Here is a 26,007-nt window from a genome sequence, read left to right on the forward strand (position 1 = left end):
ATACAGCAGAGGATTGGGAGAATGTCATGTGGTCAGATGAAACCAAAGTAGAACTTTTTGGTATAAACTCAACTCGTCGTGTTTGGAGGAAGAAGAATACTGAGTTGCATCCCAAGAACACCATACCTACTGTGAAGCATGGGGGTGGAATCATCATGCTATGGGGCTGTTTTTCTGCCAAGGGGACAGGACGACTGATCCGTGTTAAGGACAGAATGAATGGGGCCATGTATCGTGAGATTTTGAGCCAAAACCTCCTTCCATCAGTGAGAACTTTGAAGATGAAACGAGGCTGGGTCTTCCAACATGACAATGATCCAAAACACCCCGCCCGGGCAACAAAGGAGTGGCTCCGTAAGAAGCATTTGAAAGTCCTGGAGTGGCCTAGCCAGTCTCCAGACCTCAACCCCATAGAAAATCTGTGGCGGGAGTTGAAAGTCCGTGTTGCTCGGCGACAGCCCCAAAACATCACTGCTCTCGAGAAGATCTGCATGGAGGAATGGGCCAAAATACCAGCTACTGTGTGTGCAAACCTGGTAAAGACCTATAGTAAACGTTTGACCTCTGTTATTGCCAACAAAGGTTATGTTACAAAGTATTGAGTTGTATTTTTGTTATTGACCAAATACTTATTTTCCACCCTGATTTACGAATAAATTCTTTACAAATCCTACCATGTGGATTCATGGATTTTTTTTTCACATTCTGTCTCTCACAGTTGAAGTGTACCTCTGGTGCAAATTACTGACCTCTGTCATCATTTTAGGTGGGGGAACTTGCACAATCGGTGGCTGACTAAATACATTTTTGCCCCACTGTATGTCCAAAGCTCATTAACGCAGCGTAATGTACTCTCGGTGAGAGAAATGTGGTTTTAAAGTGAGCTGCATTGTAACTAGGGCCGCTGGATTATGGTAGAAATCATAATCATGATTATTTTAACACTATTACTCATTGACTTCATGCATTTTAAAACTTCTTAAATCGCATATATTTGTATTTGGCAATGGCACTTGAGGCTGGCCCCAGTAGTGAGTCAGTCCCCATAGACTCCCATGTTAAAAATTTTACAGTAAAAACATGTTTGTTTTTTGCACTAAGCTGTATTCTTTTTTAAGAACTTTATAGCTAATTACTGCTTCATAACAAGTGTGAAAGGCGGTGAACCCCTCCATATATCATGTTAAATTTAAAATGTGTATTATTTATTCATGTTAGTTGTATTAAAGCTTGAAGTTTTGCATGACTGAGCCACAATGAGGGAAAGTTGGGTGTAATTAGAGGTTAAAAATAACCATTAGCTATCTGCTTACTGCAGGGGTCACATTTGTTAATTTTAATTACTGAAGTGGACCGCTCAGATGTTCTAGTGATGTTGGTGTTCATTTTTGATCACTCCCAATTTATTCATTTGAAAAACTATATGATTTGTTGTTTAGTTAATTCAGGGGATGGTGACCTTAACAATACAGCCGAGAAAAAAACAATTCTCACCATCCTGTAAAATATATTAGGACCTTAGGTGACTCTTATATGTAATGTTGATTTGTTAAGTAATACTTATGTCTAATAATTCTTCTTTAAATAATGATAACATAAAAATAATATTGAAACAACAATTACCAGTCCTACAATAAATGGTGATCTGTCCAGGATGTACCCTTTCCTATGTCTGCTAAGTTAGGCTCCAGTCCAGCTGTTACATTGAATTTGATAAATGGAAGAAATGGAATAGATGAAATTATATAACGTAAGTAAACGAAAAATGTTTACTTAATTTTAAAACATATCTAATAACATGTACAGACTTATTTTGAAACAGAAAACCTATAGATGTATGAAGGCCGGATCTACCTTTGAGTCCTGTGTTTGTGCAAATGAAACAAATTAAAAGTGAAAGTACTGTCACGCTCAAATGTACTCTGTAACTTTTTAAAATTGGATGCCATAGCTAGTGGGACTTTGGACTAACCGCACACACGATCTACCCTCTGCTAATGGCGTTCATCATAGTTAAGATTAAGGCACCAATTTATGGATGTAAGTTAGATTAAGAGTTTTTCTTTAATTTAGGCTAGGCTGCACAGTTTTACAGTCTATCTCTCCCTTGGTGGAAAGATGATAACTTCACCTTCTGGTCACTCTTGGCTCCCAAAAAAAACCCCAAAATAGCAGCAGCCAAATGCTAACCTTGAAACTTCAAAATAGTAGTGAACAAGTAAGGGGTTACCGTGTTGTCTATGTCCATCTTTTTTATACAGTCTGTAGTCTGACATCTATATATTTTACACTCGAGAGCTCATTTTGTAGCAAGCAGCATATTGATACACGGTAGACTTATTAATCATCATTTTGTGAACTTACTGGCAGATGAAGAGTGATTACAAAACTTTCATCTTTGTTGTTCTTCTTTTTTTCTGTTGCATTTAAAAAAAAATAGATGTAAGCTCTTTCAATATTGTGTGATTCATTCCACAAAAGGTAAGGTGTTCCATTTTTATTTTCATCATGTATTAGAGTACTAATGAATCTGGCCTACCATTCAAAACCAAGATTTCAGCCCAGTAATAGTTAGAGTGGGAAACTTTGAACAATGTTATTTATGCACACGGATGATTTATTGAGCAGCTAAATAACAGAGACAGGCACATCTAACAACAGCCTCATGACCCCCAGCTAGACCCCCCAGTGACATGACGATGCCTGAGCCAGCCTGCTTTTTTAAAGCCTGCTTTTCAAGCCTTTACATTATCTTTCAACAACAGTTACATAATAGCATTTTAAAATAGACCAACAAGCAAATCAAAACAGTTCTCCAGATTTCTTCACGCTTTCCATTTCAAGGCTGCTCTTAATCAAACAGCACATTGCATTAATCATGAGTGATTCCAGAACTAATGAAGCTTTTGAGTGATTTTCCAGGCTGCTTAATACAGTATTTGCTATGTACGTATGGATTTGTGTGTGTGTGTGTGTGTGTGTGTGTGTGTGTGTGTGTGTGTGTGTGTGTGTGTGTGTGTGTGTGTGTGTGTGTGTGTGTACGTTTTTGTGTTTTGTGTGGCTGTAATATCCAAACACCTCCTCAGTTCTCAGCTTTTGCTGTAGAGTACTGTATGTCTGAAACTAAAATGTAAGGTACTTCAGGAAAAAATAACGTTGCCTTGGCAACAAAACACAGAGCTTTCATTGGGATTGAAAACAGAGTGACAAATGGTGAGAAACAGATTTAAATGGACCTATCCAGACTTTTTTCATCCACACCGATGCTTTTTGTTAATACTCTGTGCTGAATAGCTTTGATAAATTTAGACAGCTGATAAGGTGAAAATGCAAGTGTGCTAATCAGAATCAGAATCAGAATCAGAATACTTTATTGATCCCTGGGGGAAATTGTTTTTTGTTACAGTGCTCCATTTTAAACCAACATTAAGACAAGACAGACAATACACTAACTAAGAATAGTACAATATATACATATATATACATACATACATACATAAGTCACTCATAAATAAATAGCTGGAAAAGAAACATGTGTAGTTGTAGCAGCAAACAGTGTGTTAAGTGGATGCGTTGTACAGGGAGATGGCCACAGGCAGGAATGATTTCCTGTGTCGTTCAGTGGTGCTTTTCGGTAATCTCAGTCTCTCACTGAACGAGCTCCTGTGACTGACCAACATGTCATGGAGTGGGTGGGAGGTGTTATCCAACATTGTCTTTATCTTGGACAGCATCCGCCTCTCCGACACCACCTTGAGGGAGTCCAGCTCCATCCCCACAACATTGCTGGCCTTACGGATCAGTTTATTAAGTCTGTTGGCATCTGCGACCCTCAGCCTGCTCCCCCAGCATGCAACAGCATAGAGGATCGCACTGGCCACAACAGACTCATAGAAAATCCTCAGCATTTTCTGGCAGATGTTGAAGGACCTCAGTCGCCTCAAAAAATAGAGACGACTCTGGCCCTTCCTGTAAAGTGCTGTGGTGTTTTTAGCCCAGTCCAGTTTATTGTCAATGTGTACTCCAAGGTATTTATAGTCCTCCACAATGTCAACACTGACCCCCTGGATTGAAACAGGGGTCAAGTGTTTCCTGGTCTTCCTGAAGTCCACGATCAGTTCCTTGGTCTTTGCCACGTTGAGCTGCAGATGATTCTGCTCACACCACGTGACAAAGGAGTCGACCACAGCCCGGTACTCTGTCTCATCATCCCTGCTGATGCATCCAACCACCGCAGAGTCATCAGAAAACTTCTGAAGATGCAGGTCTCTGTGCAGTGGCTGAAGTCTGTGGTGTAGAGGGTGAAGAGGAAGGGGGAGAGGACAGTCCCCTGTGGTGCCCCTGTGTTGCTGATCACCTTGTCAGACACACACTGTGGGAGACGTACATATTGTGGTCTTCCTGTCAGGTAATCAACAATCCAGGACACCAGAGAAGCATCCACCTGCATCGCTGCTAACTTATCACCCAGGAGGGTCGGCCTGATGGTGTTGAAAGCACTGGAAAAGTCAAAAAACATGACCCTCACAGTGCTCGCCGGCTGGTCCAGATGGGTGTAGACACGATTGAGCAGGTAGATGATGGCATCCTCAGGTCCGAGACGAGGCTGATAAGCGAACTGAAGGGGATCCAGGTGTGGTCTTACTATGGGTCGCAGCTGGTCCAGGATGAGCCTTTCCAGGGTCTTCATGATGTGGGAGGTCAATGCCACAGGCCTGTAATCCTGGGGGCCACTGGGACGTGGCGTCTTTGGTACAGGGACGAGGCATGATGTCTTCCACATCACCGGGACCCTCTGCAGACTCAGACTCAGCATAAACAGTTTATGAAAGACTCCACACAGCTGGGGGGCACAGGTCTTGAGGACAAGGGGACTCACTCCGTCTGGTCCAGCAGACTTGCCTGAGTGAAGTCTCCTCATTTGCATCTCAAAATATATAATATGACAGGAAAGACGATGACCAGGCCACCTGTTTTGGTTTTAAATTAATCACTGCTTAATACGCTCTGCTAACCTCTCCCATCTCACATCCTTCCTCATCATTTGCATAAAGTCTGTGGATCGATTTATATACGGACTCTAAATGAGTCTTTGCATGCACCGCCACCTACATTTCTCCACTCCGTGCATGCTGAAAGTAAAAAAAGGGTCAGTGAGAGTGTATTCTTTTTGAGAAGTGAATTTTGGTCTGTATTCAGGTTGGAGAGGACAATTTCCAAAATGAAAAATCTCTTTGCACCCCTTCTCACCAAATGATAGATAATGTAGCATTTGGAGTAAATCCTGAGCTATGTAAAAATATAGGAGGTATCCAAATATGCAACTTCTGCAATGTACAGCAGGTCATACTTTTCCTCAGAATTGCTTCCTTGGACTGTACCACCTACGGATGCACAAACTGCAAATACCAGGGACATGTAGTTGTTCTTGTCCTATGGTCTTTTCTGCTGGGACTGTGGTCGAGCATGTGAACAAATATGATGTAAATCTGTAACTATTAGTGCCAGTATTAATGTTTAGCTCCCTTGAGAATTTTATTTGGTAATAACTTGTAAATCACACTTGCTAAGTAGCACCAAATAGGACTACCTACTGTCTTCAAGTTGTGTTGAGATGGAGTGGAGAACAGAAACTGTAGATAAAAGATGGAAACGTGAAGTCATCCATTGGTTTGTGAACTGAGGCTTCAATCTAAGCATTGATCATTAGAGTTTATTAAACCTAAATAAGTAAATGAATAAACTAGATGTGAAAAGAATCATTAGTTAACTGAAATTTTAAAAAAAATAAACCTTTAACAATAAGAAATGTAATCTGGTACTGTACCTGATGAAGTTTTGGTACTAATGTTTTTTGAGACTTGGAATGTTTGCACATATGCGAGCCAACTGTATTTACAAAGTATTTCGTTTTTATTGTAATTTCTATTCTGTCTTAAATATGTCCCTGATAAATAACCTCAATATTACAATAATTAAAAAGGCTATATCTAAAGTATGAAACCACAACCCTATCAGGGAAATGGTTCTTTAAATCATTGATCAGTTCTAAAGGTTGTTTTCTTCTATTTGCAGCCCTGCTGACTACAGTGAAGAATGCAGGTCTAAGGCATTCTAATTTTCAGAGCTGGAAGCTACTGATGTCTGTTAAACGCAATGTTTGGGACATTAATGGAGATGACTGACTTGTTTGACTAGTGAATGTAGTAGAGTAGAGATGTAGCATTGTATGATACAGTAGATATAGCCTCTTCTACATAACCACGCATTACAGGTTGTACACTATTTCACGTGTTGTTCCATCTAATTCGTTTACGTTCCTTTTGCCCGCTTTGTCTGGTTTAAATCTAAAGCAATCCCAGATTGACTGGCATATACATGCACACCTGCAAATGCCACCATGTAACATATCACCCAGTCAGCTAGTAATTTGCATGTTCTGTCCACGTTTGCGTGGGTAGCCTCCGGGTGCTCCAGCTTCCTGCGACAGTCCAAAGACATGCAGTTTGTGGGGTTAGGTTAACTGGTGATTCTAAATTCCTCGTAGGTGTGAATGTGAGTCCAGATGTGTGCTCCAAACACATAAAAGAGGACTCGAGTGAATAAAAGTTCTGGTGGTGATTTTTCTAAGGTATTTGACAAACTATGCATCATTTGAAAGCACAAAACATTGTGCTTCAGGCATGCTGAACTTTTTAAAGGCCACAGATATAATAACATTTTGTATATAACAAAGTGATTTTTCTTACCCTTTTTTGGCATCTTTATGTGCACATACCAGTTAAGAACACAATACTTGAAAGCTTTTAGTTCTTTGTGAAAGTTCAAAGCCATTTTCCAAACTTTTACCAGCAGAATATACACTAATGTCGACATGGGGACATCAGCACCCACTGCGCGTTTTATTTCTTTTCTTCTTTTTTGTTGTATAGACATATACTGATAAAATAATAAGACACAATTAGTATCTAAAAACAAAACAATTAGAATAGCATTTCGTGCTAAAATCCATCATACAGGTGTTTATCTTTCTTCCACTGCTGACACTGCCCCCACGCCATCTGTGGTAGTGCGATCATGTGCCCAAAGTAAATGAACTGTTATTTGTGAAAAAATCACAATATTTATAAGAAATTTCACAGCACTCTGCTCTGCAATTCTGTAAAAAAGCAATTTGGGATGTTTGCATGAAGATGCTGCAAGAGTCCTCTAACAGAAGGCCAAAGATTTACAAATGTACTGAAGTTGTTGATTTAAAAAAAAAAAGATATACAATTTAATAATCTATTTTGTAAGTTCCATGTTTTTAACAGTATTATCATAAAATTATTAAACATCAGTAATAAATGACAAGACAATTTTGTCTTTTGTCAATCCCACCATGAAATATTGTCCTCTTACAGTGGATTGTTGTTTCTGTGGGTTAACATTTTCTTTGTAATGCACAGAGAAACTGCACACTCAAGCTTTCATGCTGCATAACTGTGAGGATTGAATACATCGGGTCAAGTTTCTAGATCATCTCCCCTCTAGCATCAGCTAGTTTGCTTATGCTGGTTGCTTAGCTATTAACTTATTGCAAGTTGGACTCTTGGTATTTGGAGAGCAGGCTTGCTGGCAGACATACATGTATGTGTGCTAATGTGATTACCACCATTTGTAGTGTATAGTGTCCTGCTACATGAACAAGCAGGACTTTAAAACTGGCTACTTATACCCTCTCTAAGGCATTGTGTTGCAGACCGGGGCATCTTTAAATTGCAGTCATGATTTATATACTGTGTACTATAAGTCAGCTGTAATCTGCCCTCTGTGACCAATTCTGCAAATTACAAGAAAGGGATTAGTATTCCCCCTTCAGATTTTTTCTGTATATGTGTATAAATAAGAATAAAAGCAGACAGAGTGCTCACACTGGGGAAAGCCTGGAAAAAGATCATGTTTTGGAGGTCAAACTGCATTTAAATCGCAACACTGCTCCGGAGTCTCTTTGGACATAGAAAGTAAATGCTTGCACGGCACATGGGATTCTTGCTCAGCAGTTTCTAATATAATGAGAAGTGCTCCAAGTGAGATCCTTTTTTTAATAATAAAAAGCAAGGTATTTCATATCTTATTACCGCTTTAAACTTGTCAAGTGGTTATGTTTTTTTTTTGTCTTTTTTTTTTTGCTTTTGTTAAACTTTTTGAGCATGTAACAAAACAAAGATTTAGATCTAGTTTAGAGTTTAAGATGTGAAATCACAGCATCGTAGTTAACGTAAAAAAATAGGGACAAGTCTCAGTAGTAGCTCGGTAAAAAGGTCTTATCATACCAGAGAGCCTTAGTCACATATGCCTGCAAGACACACCAGGCATCAAGAGATGAAATGGTCTCACATATGGTCTAAACAATAAACTGACATGGTCATCGTGTCATCATTCATTTGTTGCATACTTTTTTGAAGCCTTTACTCTGGCATTTTGACTGCCATCATTGTGTTTGTTGGTTTGTTTGTTTTTGAATATGGACATAAGAATATTTAGACAGACTGTACGGTTGGTTAATTTCATTAATAAGATGGCTCATAAATTTTGGTTAGACTTCTGTGGTATATTACACGCACAAAAAAGAAAACCTGACAAGTACAGCTAGTTAATAATAACAATGGCTGTCACAAGCGGTAACTTTGAGAAAAGATAAAAACCAACATGAACCATGTGTTTGTGCGCATGTTTTTGTGCTGTCCTCAGTCATATACTGGCTCACTGATTTTGCAGAGATTAACCCAAACTTAGAATCCCATTTTTACAGTGTCTATTAATACAAATTAACACTGAACAAGTGAAATGGCAGCCACCCATCAGTTAATTTTAACAGTTTTTATTTCTCTGCTCATTTTTGCTTAAAGTTGTTTAATTTTACACGGCGATTGGGTTGCCTTTGTAGCCTTTGAAGTGGCCATTTCTGGAACAGATTTTTGCACTTCTACATTGGCATCATTTTTGGTTGTTCGGTTTGCTTTGCTAACACCAATCGCTACCGGAGCTGAGAGTAACTCTGGACTGTGATTTCATCAGCTTTTTCTCACTCAGTTTTGCAGTTAGCTAATTGTTATAAAATAAGACTGCATATGTGAGAGTTTTATCCCGTTGCATGTACTGTGACGTTGATCTGTGCACAGTGATCCAGTAAAAAGATAAAAAGGTGCATTTGATCCAGCTGACAAAACAAGATTAGACTTGATGTTTTTCCACTGATGATCCACATCACTGGTTAGGACGGCAGCAGTAAGCACAAGACATAAACTTTAGAACATAGAAAACTGGTGTTCTCATGGGTTAAAATGACAGCTGCAGCTACCAAAAGCAGACAAAGACTTCTGCCCTGAATAAAACCCTTCAGTGGAGGATGTAATAAAACACATGCTCTGTGTGGCTCCAAACTGGCACCAAAAGGACAAAATGTCTTAAAACACACACACACAGACACACACTTTAAGGGTTATGATAGTACACCAACTCACAGGCTGCTTGTTTTTGTGATCTCACTGTCTAAACCCACAGAAACAGTCCAAACTTTGTTTTTGCTGTCATAATACTGCTGCCAGTTGAATCCTAAATCACCATTCTCTTATTTGCACAGTCTGCTCCTCCTGGTTACACTAATTAGTTTGGGAAAAGATAAATTCCGAATTGGATCAATAAGCTGCCTGTTCTACGATCTTTTAATTGCGTTTGGCGCAGTCGTGATACATAAATGTTGATAGTATAACTTGCAGATTTACAGGGCATCACCCCTGATAATTTCCAATAATTAACACCTCTTGCAGAGTAACAAACACCTAAGAAACTGTGAGTGATACTGAGAGAGAGCCATGGCTCCTTCACAAGATAGCTGAAGAACTCTTTCCAAGTTCATGAACTCATTCAGTATCTCGAAAGCTAAAGTAGATCACGTCCTGGAATAGTTTCAGTATCTTTAAATTCATCAAGGAGAACCAGATACCAAAAAACTTTACTTTCTTTCATTCATTTTAGTCTCCGTAAAAGCTCCAGTTTCATTTTATTCAGTTGAAAAAAGGTTTGCTGTTATATAACCATCAAAATAACTTTTTATATAATTATGATCAGCTGTCAGAAGTGTCACATTTTATTGTAGATTTTTCTCTTCTTCTGTGACAGATTTAAGACTCCTCCACTTGCCTGTCATCCAGCCTACAGGTGGTAAATTTTGAAGGTGTACATTTTGGGGGGAAAGGGATCTTGGTGCGTTTTCCGACAAACTCCGTGATGGTCATTTATTTTTCCCACCTTGTGTGGGTAGGAGAACACTGCAGGCAGAAAGAGGGGCAGGCTCACAGTGAAAGGATTGCCATTTGGACAGGTAAATGACAGAGAATGAGAGCAGAGGGCCGATGAGGATAAAAGAGGAATCCAGATAAAGGTAAGTATGAAGAAAATGGAGGGCATCTACATGATGCACATATCTGAAGGGGAGGGAACAAGAGGGTGCAAGGAGGTGAAAGAAAGAGAGAAAGATCAAGGGCTGAGGAGAGGTAGCAGGGTAAATGCACTATTTGAATTATGTAAAATAGCTGCGTGGGAGAGAGGAGGCGTGTGTGTGTGTCTGAGTGTGACAGAAGAGGCTGAGAGAAGGAGAAAGCAAGGAAAGAGCACAGATACTAGCATGATCAATGTGAAAAGATGTGAGATGGGCTGAAATACAGGAAAACAATACCAGAAATTTCAACACATATAACCAATTTATTACCAGTATCACATTCATCACATTTAGCGTGTTGCAGGTCTTTTCAGAGGGCCGTGCTGAAAGTAAAGGGAAAAACTGGACAAAGAATGTCTGATTAAAACAGGATTAAAGTAGGCTTTCATAGGCATCTTCCTGATGAGTTTTTGGCATAGTAAAAGTGATGATTTAAGCAGGTTTGGTATGGTGATCCTTTTCTAAGAATGATGAAACATGGTAGCTTGTGGTAACTACATATTTACCGTGGCTCTGGATTTTATTAAAATTTTTTCAGCCATCTCAGTGGTTTGGCTCTGCAGATGGTAATGTCTAATATTACCATAATATCTGCAATCTCTGTCTCTGCACTTTCATCGTCAGAAGTCGACCAACCAATCTTAAGCTGCGTCTATATTGCAAGTGATTTGCAGCGCCATGGTGACCAAAAACCACTGAAACTGACATTTTTAGATTTTTCAAGCAACTATGGGCGAAATAACTCCTGGCAACGGGAAGTGGGCGGGACCTGGAATAAACCTTCCTTAACTACTAGACAAGCAATTGAAGGGGTTACCGACTGCCACGTTGATTGACACTTGACCTAGAAGGTTACCTTGGTGACCAGAGCCTGGAATGTCAGCAAGTGACCAGATGTCAGTTTCAAAGCGAAACACTTCCAGTGTGGGCACAGCTTAAGGTCCCCTGAGTTACCAAATCTCCTGAAAGTTTGATTCTATGTCAGATAAAAACGAGCTAAAATGATTTATGCACCTACAGCACCTGCTTCACACTCTCCACTCTAATTCATCCCATAGGTATTCTATCGGGTTGAGGTTAGGACTCTGTGCAGGCCAGAAAAGTTCTTTCACACCAAACAAAACTACACTTAGCACAATGCAGTCAGACAAGTACCGCTGAACTAGCAATCGCCAAACCCAGACTTGTCCATTTAACTGTCAGATGGAGAAGCATGATTTGTCACTCCAGAGAACACTGCTCTAGAGTCCAGTGGCAGCGAGCTTTATACCACTGCATCCTTTGCATTGCACTTGGTCATGTAAGGCTTGGATCCAGCTGCTCAGCCATGAAAACTTCATTCCATGAAGCTCTCTGCACGTAGTTTTTGGGCTAATCTGAAGGCCACTTGGAGTTTGGAAGCCTATAGTGACTAAGGCTGCAAAAAGTTGGGGATCTGTGTGCAGCATCTGCTGACCACGCTCTGTTATTTTCACTTCATGTCTGAGTTGCTGTTGTTCCACCTTTGTTATAATACTTCTAACAGTTGACTGTGGAATATTTAGTAGGGAGGAAATCCATGCGTCTCGTCATGGTACCTGAGAATGACCCGTTCTGTCACAAATGTTTGTAGAAGCAGTCTGCATGACTAGGTGCTTGATTGTGTACACCTGAAGTCATAGAGTGATGATTTGGATGAGTAAGTAAATAATTTTGGCAATATAATATATATATTGATTAATCCCCGCCCCTTACTGTTTGCCTTCATCGCCATATCAAATTGAAAATAATTTGTCCTCCAGCTAGTCCTGATATCAGTGGTGTTTTGATCTGGTTGTTATTTTCTGCACAAGTCTTTCTTCTCTTTCTTACAATATTTTTTTACTCAGCAAAGAACTGATGTGACACAACAGATAAATAGTGGCTACTTGTCAATAGGCACATGGCAGCTATTAAGGCTGATAAAAGTACACGCCAGTTTTAGCCTATATGTAGACAGACAGTGAGACTGCTTTCCTTTTGTACCACCATCAGATTTGCCAAACTAATGACAGCCTCTGCTGCACTTTGTGTTTACTGTTAATTAGCATAAGCTAAGATGATAACTGGTAAGCATGTTAGCATTGCAACAAGTCTTGTTGTGCCTCTAACATGCCTCTACCTTAGTGAACACAGAAAGGTCGCTACAACTGTGTTGAATTTGTTAGGAAGTCATTCTTTTTTCTGTTGCTAGAAAGGTTTAGCTTGTGGTACAGTTTATGAAGATACTTAGCTAACCATCGTTAGCCGGTTTCTGCTGTTAGAGCAGCAAAAGTTGCTATGTGTTAGTTGGCATATTGTAATGGTGCTTTTTTCCTCCATTCATGCAACTGAAAAATATACTTTTCTAGTATTCAGCAGTATTCAGCTGTGTGGTATGTTGTAAACAAAATTGTATAAATTAGAAATGAGTGCACAGAAATTTCAAGGCAGAATTATAAGTGAATGAAGAGGAGCTTCTTCCCCCAGGCTATTCGGGGCCTGAACCAGGTGTAGGACTGGACTCTCCCAAACACGTCACTATAAGACTGGACTCTCACACACGTCACCACACGCACCACCACACATTTCCTATAATTCTATAATTCCTATAATTTATAATCCTTATCTTTATAATCTCTTCTGCTATTTGCACATTCTTTACTGTAAATTCCTAAGTTAATTTGTAAATTTTTGTAGTAAATTGTAAATATTGTAAAACTTTTCTTCTGTCATTTAATGGTCGGGCATTGTACAGCTACAAGCATTTCACCCCCATGTCATACTGTGTATGGTTGTGTGTGTGTGACAAATAAAATTTGAATTTGAATTTGAAAGTGAGTACTACACATCCTTACAATATTCTCACCTGTCTTTTATTCATTGATGTTATTATATATAGATACTTATCACTTCTTTAACTCTTAGGAGATTTTATTTATTTACTTATGTCGCAGATCTCTTCCTGTAAATCTTTATTGGCCTATAGGGCTGCCATGATTAGTCGACTAGTCACGATTATATCAACTATCAAAATCGTCGAAGACTATTAGTTGTCAACGATTTTGATAGTCACTAATAGTCGATGGGTCGTTTGAAGCTTAGTAAGATCCTGAAAGATGCAAGGATGCCAGCTGCCATTAAACACCAAAGAAGAAGATGAAGCAGTCTGCGGTATCGTAGCTGTGTCGAAATTCAGGGGCTACATCCTTCGGAGGCAGCATTTGTAGGCCGATTACATTACAGCAATCGAAGACTGTCCAAATTCAAAGACTCGTCCAATAAATGCGGCCAATAAATGCGTCCTCTTTTTCCCCAGAGTCGGATGTGTCCGTGGCCCAACCTATCCCAGAATTCATAGCGCGGCCAAACCAATTCCATTTTCCAACAATGGCGGCAGCTACTTAGTTTTAATAATACTCTTTCTTGGTCACAAAATAAACTTTTAAGATAATTTCAGGCGAGGCAATATCTGCTCGATTTATCAAGACATCACATATTTGCAAAAGTGCGCCGACGTTTTCGGAAACATCTGTTAGCCACTAGCTCAATAGCTCACCGGGAGGTCAGCGAGAACAGCGAACTCCCAGCACATCGTTTTCAAACCCCCCGCGGTCTTTTGCTACTCAGGTTAAACATGATATACAAGTCACTTAGATAACTTAACAATATTATTGTTTGGCTTTTTTCAGTGTTTTATTTGTTCTTGAGTAAATCAGTTTGGCTAAGATTAAAGTTATAGTTTTCACACGGCTGAATAAACGTTAAACAGTAAACTCATTAAACACAAGTGTGAGGTGGTCGAGAATTTTCTCCAGTGTCATGCTATGTATTAGCGAGCGAGGAGCAGATGGCGAAGTTTATTAAACTCCACCGAGATAATCTGCAAAGTTCAGTTAGCACATACCTTAAACACTTCAAGCTGTAAGCTAATGATAGTTATATAAGAGCAGATGCTGCTGGTGCAATAAGCTGCACGTTTTATGTCCATGATCTGATTTGTTGACTAATTGCAAAAATAATCTGTGACTAGTCGACTATCATAATAATCGTTTGTGGCAGCCCTATTGACATATAAACCAACAAACAGCTGTTTGAAAATGTAAACTATTATCTCAGTTTTGGAAAGCCACACGGAGCTTAATAAAAATGAGGTTTTAATCATTTCTTTTTCCACTGGAAGAAAGGGTTTGTACGTAATTAACAAAATCCTCCATGTATCTTATGAATGTACAATTTATTGATTTGTAGGTAAAAGCAATTAATTAAAACTGTGTATATGTAATTATATCCTGTGAAGTCCCATTGAGAGTGCAGACATTTGGTGCAGAGACACAGAGATAGAATTGGCATTTGGTTGGAGGACAAAAGTGAAAGACACAAAGATCAAAGTAGGCAATACTTTAAATTCACAGTCAGTGAATTTTTGAGTAAATTTTTAAAAAAAAATTCTGTTGTTGTTTTTTTGATCCGTTAGTTGGCCTCCTGTGTTTTGTTTTTGCTCCTCTCTGTGTGCATCCACACTCTCTCCATCATCCATCAAGTGTAGGACAGAACTTTATTTCTTTACTGGACAATTTGCTGCATTATGTACTGACTCAGAGACGGAAGTCGATAAGTGTTTTGTTTGTTTAATGTTCGCGCCTCTCTACCCATGCATCTCCCGGTTCCTCCCCTCAACATTCAGACTGTTAACATTTGCCTCAGCTGACAACCAGACAGAAAATCTATCTCTCCACTTTGTCAGCCCCCACACTCTCAACAGATGAAAGTGCATAAGAGTTTCTGTGTAGCGGCAGAATCTGCAGTGATGCTGGTGAATGGGTGTGACCTTGCATGGTTTTATTTCTGTCTCGCTCACCTTTGACCTCTATCGAGCTCTCATATTCTTTGGTTCCTTCAGGCAGAATGTCAATATCGGCTGTCCCGCAGCTGTTTATTTCCACATTACTTTGTCCACATCCTCTGGCTCTACCTGTGTCCTGCACTGCAATTTTTGTGTCCTGGCCTCATATTACCATTGATGTTTTCCTTCCACGGATGTATAATAGTGTCTTACCCAATGACCTCCTCTCCTTTTCGCAGATCATCGCGCCCGGCGGAAGAGCATAGCCACCGGGAAGCAGCCCAGCATGGAGGTCCCTCCCACTGCCCCCCTTCAACCCTTCCGACAATCCGTGAGTAACCCCCACTGTTCCCGGCCTCGCTCGCTGCCTCCATCCCTCTCGCTGTCCCTCCTCCCTCCTCCCGCCCTGGGTCCACCGCACACCTGTGGCCGTCGGGCCAGCGGCACCCCGCCTCACCCTTACCCTCTCTCCCTGGCCGTCTCCCCCTCCCTCGCCTTTTGCCAGCAGCAGCCGCAGCAGCAAAAGGGCTTCAAGAAAGGTTCCGGCACGCCCCCCTTGCCCCGCTCGCTGCCCCTCTCCCCCTCCCTGTCCTTCACCCTGCCTCACTCGCCTGCCGCCTCCTCCTCCTCCCCCCCCTTCTTGTACTGGGGCGGAGACTGGAGGGCTGCCGGTTCGAGTCCAGTGGCGGGAGGAGCATATATTGCACCACTGCCCCCTGTTGAGGTATGTGACACAAACATGGCTGAAGCAGAGACACTGGCTATTTTTGCATGCTACACTCATACAGGCGGCTTTTGGCCCGACAGCTAGGAATGTGCATGAAAGAAACACGTTCACACAATTAGGCTGCTGTTATTGTTAGCAGGCGCACATTTAAAAGCTTAACACCAGTTTGTTTAAAAGCTTTTAACTAAGTATTTTGAAATTGAAGGTATATATTTTGTCTAATGTTATATTTATATTCACATCATTCCAGATGGGCATTATTCTCCATTCTTATTGCAAAAATATGAAAATCAATTATCTGACTAATGCTTTAATGGACCTATTCATCAGCATTAATGTTTGTCAAAGTTACTTCATCGTTGTGCGGTAATAGAGATTAGCCTAAGTACAGATCAGATTTTAAAAGACATGCACAGCAATTTGTTAATTTGTTTGTTTGCATGAGCATTATTAAGGATATAAAATAATTGAATTTCATGAATATTTTACAGGGCATGAGACAAGCCAAGACTCCCCAGCAGGAAAAAAAACTGCTGGATGATAAATGGATGAAAATATACAAAAAAAGAAGGCAATACAAAAAAAATAAGAAAATGAATCATGTTTCTAATAATCATTCTAAATGAGTTATTTCATTTTTAGCATTACATTTATGTTTAATCTGTTTGTGCTTTTATAATGGCTTCTGTTATTTTATGTGGGCTTTTAAGTTCTTTGTTTATCTTTAGAAAAACTGAGAGGAATGCATTTAAATTCCAGATTGCATTCGACCTACAAAGGCAGTTCATAAAACTAAAACTGTTATTAATTAGTAAACCTTAAATGAATAAATCCAGAAACTGCAGCAGGCAAAGGCCAAGGAGATCAAGGAGAAGAGAATGCTTTTTAAATACTTTTAAAAAGCTAGATTGCAATAAAATACACTACTCAGTCTAAATGTCATCTGTACCAAGGGTCTGAGACTATATCCACTAATAAGAAGAAAATGCTCTGGTTTTTCAAAGAGCTGAAACATTGCAAATGTGATATAAAGTAAATGTGACTCGTAGTAAATAGGCTAAAATGCACCAGATGCCTGCTATGATTCATTAAAGTCAAATGAAGATGAGCAGCATAAAAAGGTTGTGTCACTATTATTTCTGGGATCATCGTGACTCTTTTTAAACCAGACACGATGTCTGTCAGAGAAGAAGCGGGCAGCTGACACACGAAACATTTTGTGTCTGCGGGCACAAATAATCTGTTTTTGTTTCATTAATGGCAACAGAAACTCAATCACAAGGTATCAAATGTTAACGCGAAGGGGCTTAGAGGATTGACTGGTGTCTTATTAAGTTTGTGCCAGCAGTCTATGTTGCCCATCTCCTTTTCCATTATTTCTGCTGGTGTTTGCACACCGTTACTGTAGCTGGGAACGGCAGGATGTGTTTTCCTCCCATCACAGGAAACTATTTGCTGCCCATTCACTGCTGCAGTATGAAAAATAGCTCAGTTGTAAAGGCTCAGTTGGGCTTGATCAGAGTTTTTTTCTATTTCATCATTTTTTTCATAGTGGCTGAGATGAGTGTTTGTTGTATCAATATTTCATCCTGTGTGATGTGATAAGCAGTCCTGAGTGACAGGATAAATGCCATATTGGAAACACAAGATTCAAACAAAACTTTTCAGCAGTGACAAAAAAGGTCATTCTGATTTTTAACTCACACTTTGTTTAATGCAAGTCACTTGAAACCTGGAGGGAAAAAAATCATTATTGCAGGTAAATCTAGCAGAACTGTTACTGTATCCTTTAAAAATAGGCACAAATTCTTATCAGTACAAATTCTGCTCATCAGAAGTGCAGCCAAGCACGTGACAGTCTCTCCTGAACCATCAAATCCTGAACCTTTTTACTGTCACATTTAAACACACTGGTTAAGCATATTTAACTCAAGCCACATTTTTTTCCTAAACACTAATAACCAGCATCTGAAAGTGAAAGTAAAAAGCAAGTAAATCGAGTTGCAAATGGGACACAAGCCACAACCCTCTTCTGTTGTTCCACCACCACTCCAGCTTTCCGGCTTCCCCTCCAAACTTTGTTCCTCTTTAGAAGAGGATCATTACCTCTCAGCATCTACAATTACCCTGACCATCATGTCAAGGCACAGATGCCATGGGAGACCTTGTGTGCATCTCTGTGAAGCCAGCAGCATGTGACAGAATGGCAGTATAAGAATGCTTTCCCACGGCAACGTCTTACCTAAGGCAAAACATACTTAGCCTGGGGACAAGTGCCTGCTTAACAGATAATTCCAGTTTAGTTCAGTCTGTCTTGTTCTCTCTAAATGCTGCTGTGTTCCATGACTCCGTGGGTCATGCTGACTTTGAACTTGCCACATCTGTTCTAGAGATGCAGAAAATGTGGACTTATTACATTTATTGTTGCACAGGAAACTAACAAAACCGATAAATTGGGTAATTTAATATAATTTAGCATCAATCATCCCCAAGCTGTAACAAGTGTAAAATAGCATTAACGCTAAAGTAAGCATCAGAATAAATCTCCTGCTAAGACATCAGTTGCCATTTTGAGCATATTGTTCAACTCAGACAGAATTCCATTTCATGTTTGACAATTAGTGTTTTAAAAAATTAATAACTAATTACACACAGCTATTAAACATGCGCAGCATCAAATGAGCTGGAACACTAAACGACACCAGTAACCTGGAATGAACCCAAAGCTGAGCCAGTAACAAAGTGCAGAACAGCAAACACAGCCACAGAAGCTAAAGCGCAGGCCTCCTCTTAGCTCTCTTTATTGTGCTTTATTGTGCTTTCGGGATTTTCTCTCACTCTTTGAATTAAAGACTTTCTACTTTTTGAGACTTAACGTGTCAGACGGAGCGGCTAATCAAATCAGATTTAGTCATGCAGACTATTAGGTTGGAACCAGCAGATGGAGCCAAGTCTTTAGTCACATCCTCAAGACAGGCTTCAAAGCCATATGACTCATGCCACATGACAAGGTGTCATTTCTCCCGCTGAGTAATGTCGTTATGCTGTAGGTATAGAAATGATAGCACTTCAGGATGCACCTAAAAGCTGAATGGGCAAAGCGTCTTCAGGGGACAGTGGAAGAAAAAGCATGTAATGATATTTCATGCATATTTGGGGACATTTAAATTTACTATTACAGGAATGAGTGTAACGTTAACATCTGAGGTCTGCAAACACAGGGTGTGAAATCAGGAAGTCTACAAATGTTTTAAAAAGTGATATAATCGTCCAAGGGGACTTCATTCACTAGCTTGTTTGCATTACTAACAGTCTCGACCAAAAACAGTTTATTTACAATATATGGTTTAAAAACAGAGAAAACATATATTTTATTTTCAAAAGGTTTGAAACAGATTATTAATTGTAAAATGATTTTGCTGTTAGTTCTATGATGTCTTCATTTTCATTTTCTTTAAGCTTAAGTAAAGTCCCATCTTTTTTTAGTTCTATGACCATCACATTGACAGGAAACTGCACACTCACACTCCTTGTAGACGAGATTCTGATCCTGGGTTCAGTATGCAGTTTGTTGATACAAAATCTGGTGGGTGGTGGTTTTTAAGTGTTATGCTGATATACAAAAAATGGAACCACTTCCAGCCAGAAAGACAAAAAATAATTGTAAATGAAATGTAAAATATGTACCGAACACTTATCAATGAACAATTCCTCGTTCCAGTTCTCTGATATTTGATTGTATCGTGCCAGGAAGCTCATTTAGGACAAACTGTGAGACTCTGCTGTTCTTATGGACTGAATGGTTCACCACTGCCCACCACAGGATCTGTTACAACATTGCAATTTTCTGTAGCAAGTTGATTCCTCGTTGATAATAAATGTACCTTGTGCTCTCCCCATCATGCATCGTGTCTTTCATTTGTCTTTGTCTCTCGATTTGATTTTGCCGTCACACAAATACATCTGTTATAAACCATGCTGACATGACGGAAATCATCCGCATTCATACCATACTTTCCTGTCCTATCCAACCACATCGACCTCTCATCACCGCTCAATCTCTCATCTTTTCCAATTCACGGCAACCACTTCTTTGTCTCTGTAACTTCGCGCCACACACTTCCTCCTCCCTCTCCCACTCCATCTGTCTGCCTTCGTCGTCGCTCTCCTCCTCCGCCACGCTCCAGAGTTTCCTCAGTAGAAGGTTGAAGGGCTCAATCAAGAGGGCCAAGAGTCAGCCCAAACTGGACCGAACTAGCAGTTTCCGCCACATGATCCTCCCCCGCTTCCGCAGTGCTGACCAAGACAGGTTAGTGAGTCAGCGTGTGTGAGCGTTTTCATGCGATGTTTGTGGACTGACAGGCTGTGTTTGGTCCTGCATTTTGCTGTTGCATTTACAGATGCATGAATTCTGTTTGTCTTTTTGGATGCCATCATGACATCACTATTTGTTTTTGTATCTACTTTTACATAATCAGTGATAGCACAGTTAGTGACCATGTTGCACACTGACTGAGAGTCTCTGTCAGTCTGGCAAAAATGCACATTAGATTTTGGCTTAGAAAGGACGTGTGTTTACTAGAATCTCAAGATATATCATCTTAAATGCAAGATTATAGCATATTATTCTTTGGAAAATGTTGAGCACTGCATCTGTAGATCTGTCTCATCGTGCCTCTCAAACTGCCACAGAGAGAAAATATCAACTTGTGTGTCAAACTGAGCTTTCATGTCGACTGGTGACAAGATCTTAGTCTCTGGATGGTTGTGACTGATGAAAAAAGCTGTTCCAGAAGTACATTCTTACTAATAGCCAGCAGTGGGTGTCTCCTGTGGTTGCAAAAAGGTCTGGTTGTGTAGAAATCAAAGGGAAATGGCCCCTTTTGGTTCTGTGATCTTTGAAAAAGATGGGAAAAGCATGGTAAGTTTTAGGGCAGGGCTACCTTGTTATTGTCAAGTCACTACTGTATGAGTGTGCTACATCCCTCAGTTTCAGTCAAAACAGCAGTACTGAGTGGACCAGTCTGCAGTGTCCTAGCCTGAAGGCAGTGCATCAAAACCAAGTCTGCTTGTCAGTTTTCTTTTCAGCATTCATGAGGTTGTATCATGACGTTGTATCATGAGGTTGTATACCCTAAATGTTGCCACCATACCCAGTTTGTCAGCTCATAGTTCTGTTGTGACATCCTGAAGCTGCGGACAGAGAGCATTTGCTGCTAACGACTCACACAGGGTTTTTTGAAAACCTTTTTTAAACCATACAGCACAAAAGTCTCATCACACATCCGTGCTATACTTCACTCTCTGCCGCTTAATCCCCTAAAATAAATTCAATTTAAAGGGTCAGTGTTTTGGCTTACCAGAGCAGATCCAGTTGCTTAAAAGTTATTGGGTCTCTGTGGTTCCAAGGAGCGCTCTAGAAATAGGAGCCTGGTGTGAAAGCAATGCCACCTCTACCCACAGAGATGGCCTAGAAGGGGAGATTTTATTTATTTATTTATTTACTTATTAGGGTCTATCTATATCAGCATGCTTCCATGGATTTCTATCTTTATCGTCTTTTATCTCATCTTTTGATTCTTTTCCATCTTGTCATCTCTTCCTCTATTAATCTTTTTATCTATCACTATCAGTAGCTCAGTCTCTGGCTTTCTATCTGTATCTTGGCATCAGCTTTCTCTGTGTATGGCCTAATCTCCGTCTCTGTAATCCTTTATATGTCTATCACAGTCCTAAGTTTATTTTACTCTCTCACTGCATTGTCGCTTGCACTCAGCACTCACTATTTCTCTGCTGAGCCGATGAAAAAACATCCCCCGCTTCACCATAGCAACCAGCAGACAGCCATATGGCGGCTGTACAGACCATAATGAGTCAGTGGGAGATTTGCTTAATTATACCTCCTCTGTATCATCTACATAGTTGCAGCAGTGCTGGAATTCTTCAGACACAGTAACACAGGAGTTGCATGACCGATGTTCGAGTGCAAAAATCTTCAGATTTTTTTAGTTTGTCAAATATGAGAAACATAAATGAGGAACTGTGCAAGGTTTTGAGCCTAATTTCAAGCAGCCTATAAACAGCAAGGATCCAAAGCATTTAGCTAAGGGCTGCAACCTATTTCTGTATTTTCATTAATGATAACTGCTGATAATTTCGTAGATTAAGCTCTGCGTTCTTCTCGGAGATGTCTAAAGTCCACTGTGACAGACATCTTCTAGCTTGTTTTGTCCAAAAGCAAAACAATATCCCAAAAACATTTCAGTGCAAACATAAAATGGAGACAAGCAGCATTTTTTTTAACTGAAAAGCCTGATGTGCGCAACTGAGTTGAGCAAAAATACTGTTCAGTATTCAGCAGGAACTATTCGAATGTTCTCAAAGATTACACCCAGGACTCACCCTCCTCTCTTTTCTAGCAGCTGTGAATTTCATTGTCACATTTCTCCAGTTCTTGCTTACAGTATCATCTCCTCTTACTGTGCTGCAAGTTTTTAAAAACCAGCATCTGGTAGTTTGTCAAGTGTTCCTCTGTTTTACATGTTTTTAAACTCCCCGTTTCATTAATGCCACCTTCTGGCAGTATTTAGTATCATTATCTAGTACCTGCCATCAATAAAAACAAGAGAAAATGCATCTAAAAAACCATTTGATTTTAATTATAACAGACTCTTTGAATATTTAAAATCCATCCCCAGTGAACAGTAAATCAAAATACTTACAGAAAACGAATGATCATCTATGAACTGACTGATTCAGCATTCATTTGGTCCATTCACTTTTTCTGTATTCTTCCACTGGACAGTTAGACCCAGGGCAAACTTAAACTTCAAATGTGAAGGTCAGTTGTATAATCCAAACAGAGGGCAAAAGCACACTCAGGAGAGTGCTAACACCTTTGCAGAGCCAGGTGTCTGCCAAGGTGTGTTTCCACATGATTTATTCATTTGGGAAGCTTGTGGATGTCTATTATCCTCGGCTGACTTGAGAAGACTGAACGGACAAAAAAGTCAAGAGCGATGTGAAGTCGTGGTTGTTTGCCAAGGCCCTCGTGGCTGATCCATCGTCTTTCACAGCTCCTGGTTTGCTCTGAGTGTTTTCTGTCAGGGGTGCTGGTGAACATCTGCAGCTTTGTTCATTTGTATTCCTTTTTTTTTTTTACGTTTGTTTATCCAGGGAGGGCTTGCCTTTTTTTTCAGCATGGATTAGATTTCATGCAGGCATAAATATGCATCTGAGCTCCCAAACAGGCTCTAAAAGCTGCAACGATGCACATATTTGCACATAATTTTTGTATTCTTCCCACTAATAAGCCAAACTTAACAGATCTTTCAGTCCATTCAGATTTTTCAGCATAAGTACCCCATAGGATTACTCTGTGTAGTCGCAGAGGGTACTCTGTCTTGCAGAAAAATAACGTTTTTTTTTTGTTTGTTTGTTTGTTTTTCTTAAAGCTGTTTAATATATTTGAGGTTTCAAATTGTGGAAGTCTTCATCATTAGCGTATCTTTAGCCTAAATAATGTAATGAGATAGCTTTTTTTGTCTGCCAAAGAATTATAAACACAAATCTATTCAACATCAAAAACAGGAAACAGAAAAGAAGTCTTTGCACTACCGAAGCCACACCCTGTAAACTTCTTTATTAGTAATATTCATGATGTAGCACAAGGGATGTCTCTTTGTTTCACACTAGAATATCGCAGTTCTTAAATAGCATGACATTTTATCTCAAACATTATACCTCCCAATGATTTAATCTAATATCTTTGGAGACATGCTGCCTTTTTCTGTAGAACCATCATTAAGTTCTCTGTTAAGATGCAATAGACGCTGACATGACCCCACATTACTTGTGCCAACATCTACCCTAAATGTTTTCAGAATTATCTGTACATATATGCATGTAGATGCTCCTCTGGGGTGGGTGCTGGTCTGACTGTGGATTCTGATCCAGCCCTGCATAAAATACAAGGATTTTCTTTCAGTTTAAGTTTTAATGAAAGAAATGCTTCTAGAAAAGGACAAACACTTCTGTTGAAAGGTTGTTTTACAGTTTTTACCTATTACTGCATTTACTTAAGTACTTATTTATTACATATATATCAGGAGTGAGAAGCAAAATGTGCAATAACTGGTAAGTTTGTAGCTGATTTTGTAGTTGCAGTAGCATTAAGTGTTGTAAACCCTTGTCCAGACTCACCTATTTTTGTGTTTAAGCATGGACATCAGCACTGAGGAGAAGCAGTTACATGGCTCATCTGTAGCTTTAAGTTCAAATCAAAACTTGGCAGGACTGGACAGCAACATTTACAAAAATTATGAGAGCAGTCCTTTCAGTTTTTACTGTTTACACTATTTTTTTTTATAGTAGAACATCACAAAAAGCAGCTGCAGAGTAGTAGAACATTTTTTAACATAATATTACTGGACTGTTGTGATTACAGTCAACACAAGATAAGTGTTGTGTTATGAAAATTTGCATTTTTAAACTTAAACAAGAATAAATGCAGTTGTAGCATATGTAACAAGCCAAAAATCCACAGAATATCTGTGCAAACTTCACTGAGTTATGACTATATTTAATTGGCAAGTGCATAGAGTTACACACATTAGAAGACCCAGTAAAAATATGGCAGTTGCAATATGCTGATGCATCTTTAAATAGCAGTAATCAATGAAGCATCTAGTGTATGTCTATATAATGTCTGTAAAGAAGCACTTCTCTTTAGAATACTTGCCTTCCTGCTCTTAAGAATTAGAAAAATAAACCAATAAATACATATTAAATGTTGTTTCATAGAAATGGGAGGCTTACCTGGAAGAAAGAAGAGAGCCGTTGCTTAGGCTTAAGTTTTATTGCTAATAAGTAATTATGAGTCAAACAACCCAGTTTGACTATTAGCCTTCAGTTTGTATTTTGCCAGTGTTTGTCTAACCTTATTGATCAACAATCATTTTGTTTCAGTTTAATAAAAGACAAAAGCAGCAAATTCAGTGAAATGGGTCTTGAGCTTAATTAGTATTTGAAATTGAAAAGTGGCTTCAGTTCAGTTGCTTTTCTTTGCAAAGTGGTTGTTGTCAGGTTTGTTCTCTTTTAGATCACTACAGCAAAGCTCAGCTCACCTTCCCAATGTCAGTATCCTTGTTCCTAGTCTTTAATCCCTGAGTTTTTTTTTCCAGGTGTGTAGTTCATCAGTTGTGATGCACTGACTATTTGCAAGGTGTCTGCATGCATGTGTGTGTGTGTGTTTCGTCTTTTATGTCTGTCCACTGAGACCTTGCATAGACCTCCTTTTTACCTCCATCACTCCTCCTCTCATCTCAATCCCTTCATCCATCCCGACCCTTGCGCTTCCTCCTTTCCCTTTCTCTTTCATTCCTCTAATCCATACTCTCACTTTCTTCCTCTCCAAAGGATCCACTGTTTACATAATCAACATGATTTCCACTGAGAGGTCTTCTCCCTCCATCCCTGAGGCCTCAGCCCTTTCTCTCTCAGTCTTTCCTTCTCTCACATCCTCTCCTGACCTCCCCCACTCTTTCTCTCGTCTCTTCTATGGTACCCTCAATCTGACTCATTCCTTTGGGTCTATTTTTATCTCTCCCTCACTCTCTATGTTTCTCTCCCCCTCAGTCCCGTACATGCAATCACTGCTCTGTTGTGGAACGTTATGATTGAACATAGACAAAAACAGTTTGAGCCCAAACAGGGGAGAAGCCAAGAACCGGACACAGAGCGCAGGATATACAGCTTCTTTTCTATCTTTCCTTTTTCCTAATCTACCGTCCCCCTTTCTTCTCTGAAGGGCTTCATCACACCTGACCATCTGTCCTGGCTATCTGGTTAGACTCACTGTGCCATCGTGTGTTTGTTTCAGTGGCTGTGTGGCTGTTTCCTGAGTTGGTCTATGATTTTACCTGCTTCTCTACATGTGTGTGTGGGTGGGAGTAG

General features: G+C 39.8%; 1 protein-coding gene across 10 annotated transcripts in view; it reads left to right on the plus strand.

The window, feature by feature from the left end:
• syngap1b (synaptic Ras GTPase activating protein 1b) overlaps nucleotides 1-26,007 on the plus strand; it is a 183,196-nt gene that overhangs the window by 115,835 nt on the left and 41,354 nt on the right. For 9 of the 10 annotated variants that reach the window (XM_026184939.2, XM_026184943.2, XM_026184940.2 and 6 more), the window contains 2 exons: nucleotides 15,566-16,050; nucleotides 20,241-20,362. In XM_026184939.2, the coding sequence (XP_026040724.1) occupies nucleotides 15,566-16,050; nucleotides 20,241-20,362 (607 nt within the window). The remainder of the gene's footprint in view (nucleotides 1-15,565; nucleotides 16,051-20,240; nucleotides 20,363-26,007) is intronic. The other variant, XM_026184946.2, reaches the window with a different exon arrangement.

Source organism: Astatotilapia calliptera, chromosome 11 (assembly GCF_964374335.1).
Source record: "Astatotilapia calliptera chromosome 11, fAstCal68.1, whole genome shotgun sequence".
Classification (NCBI taxonomy): Eukaryota; Metazoa; Chordata; class Actinopteri; order Cichliformes; family Cichlidae; genus Astatotilapia; species Astatotilapia calliptera.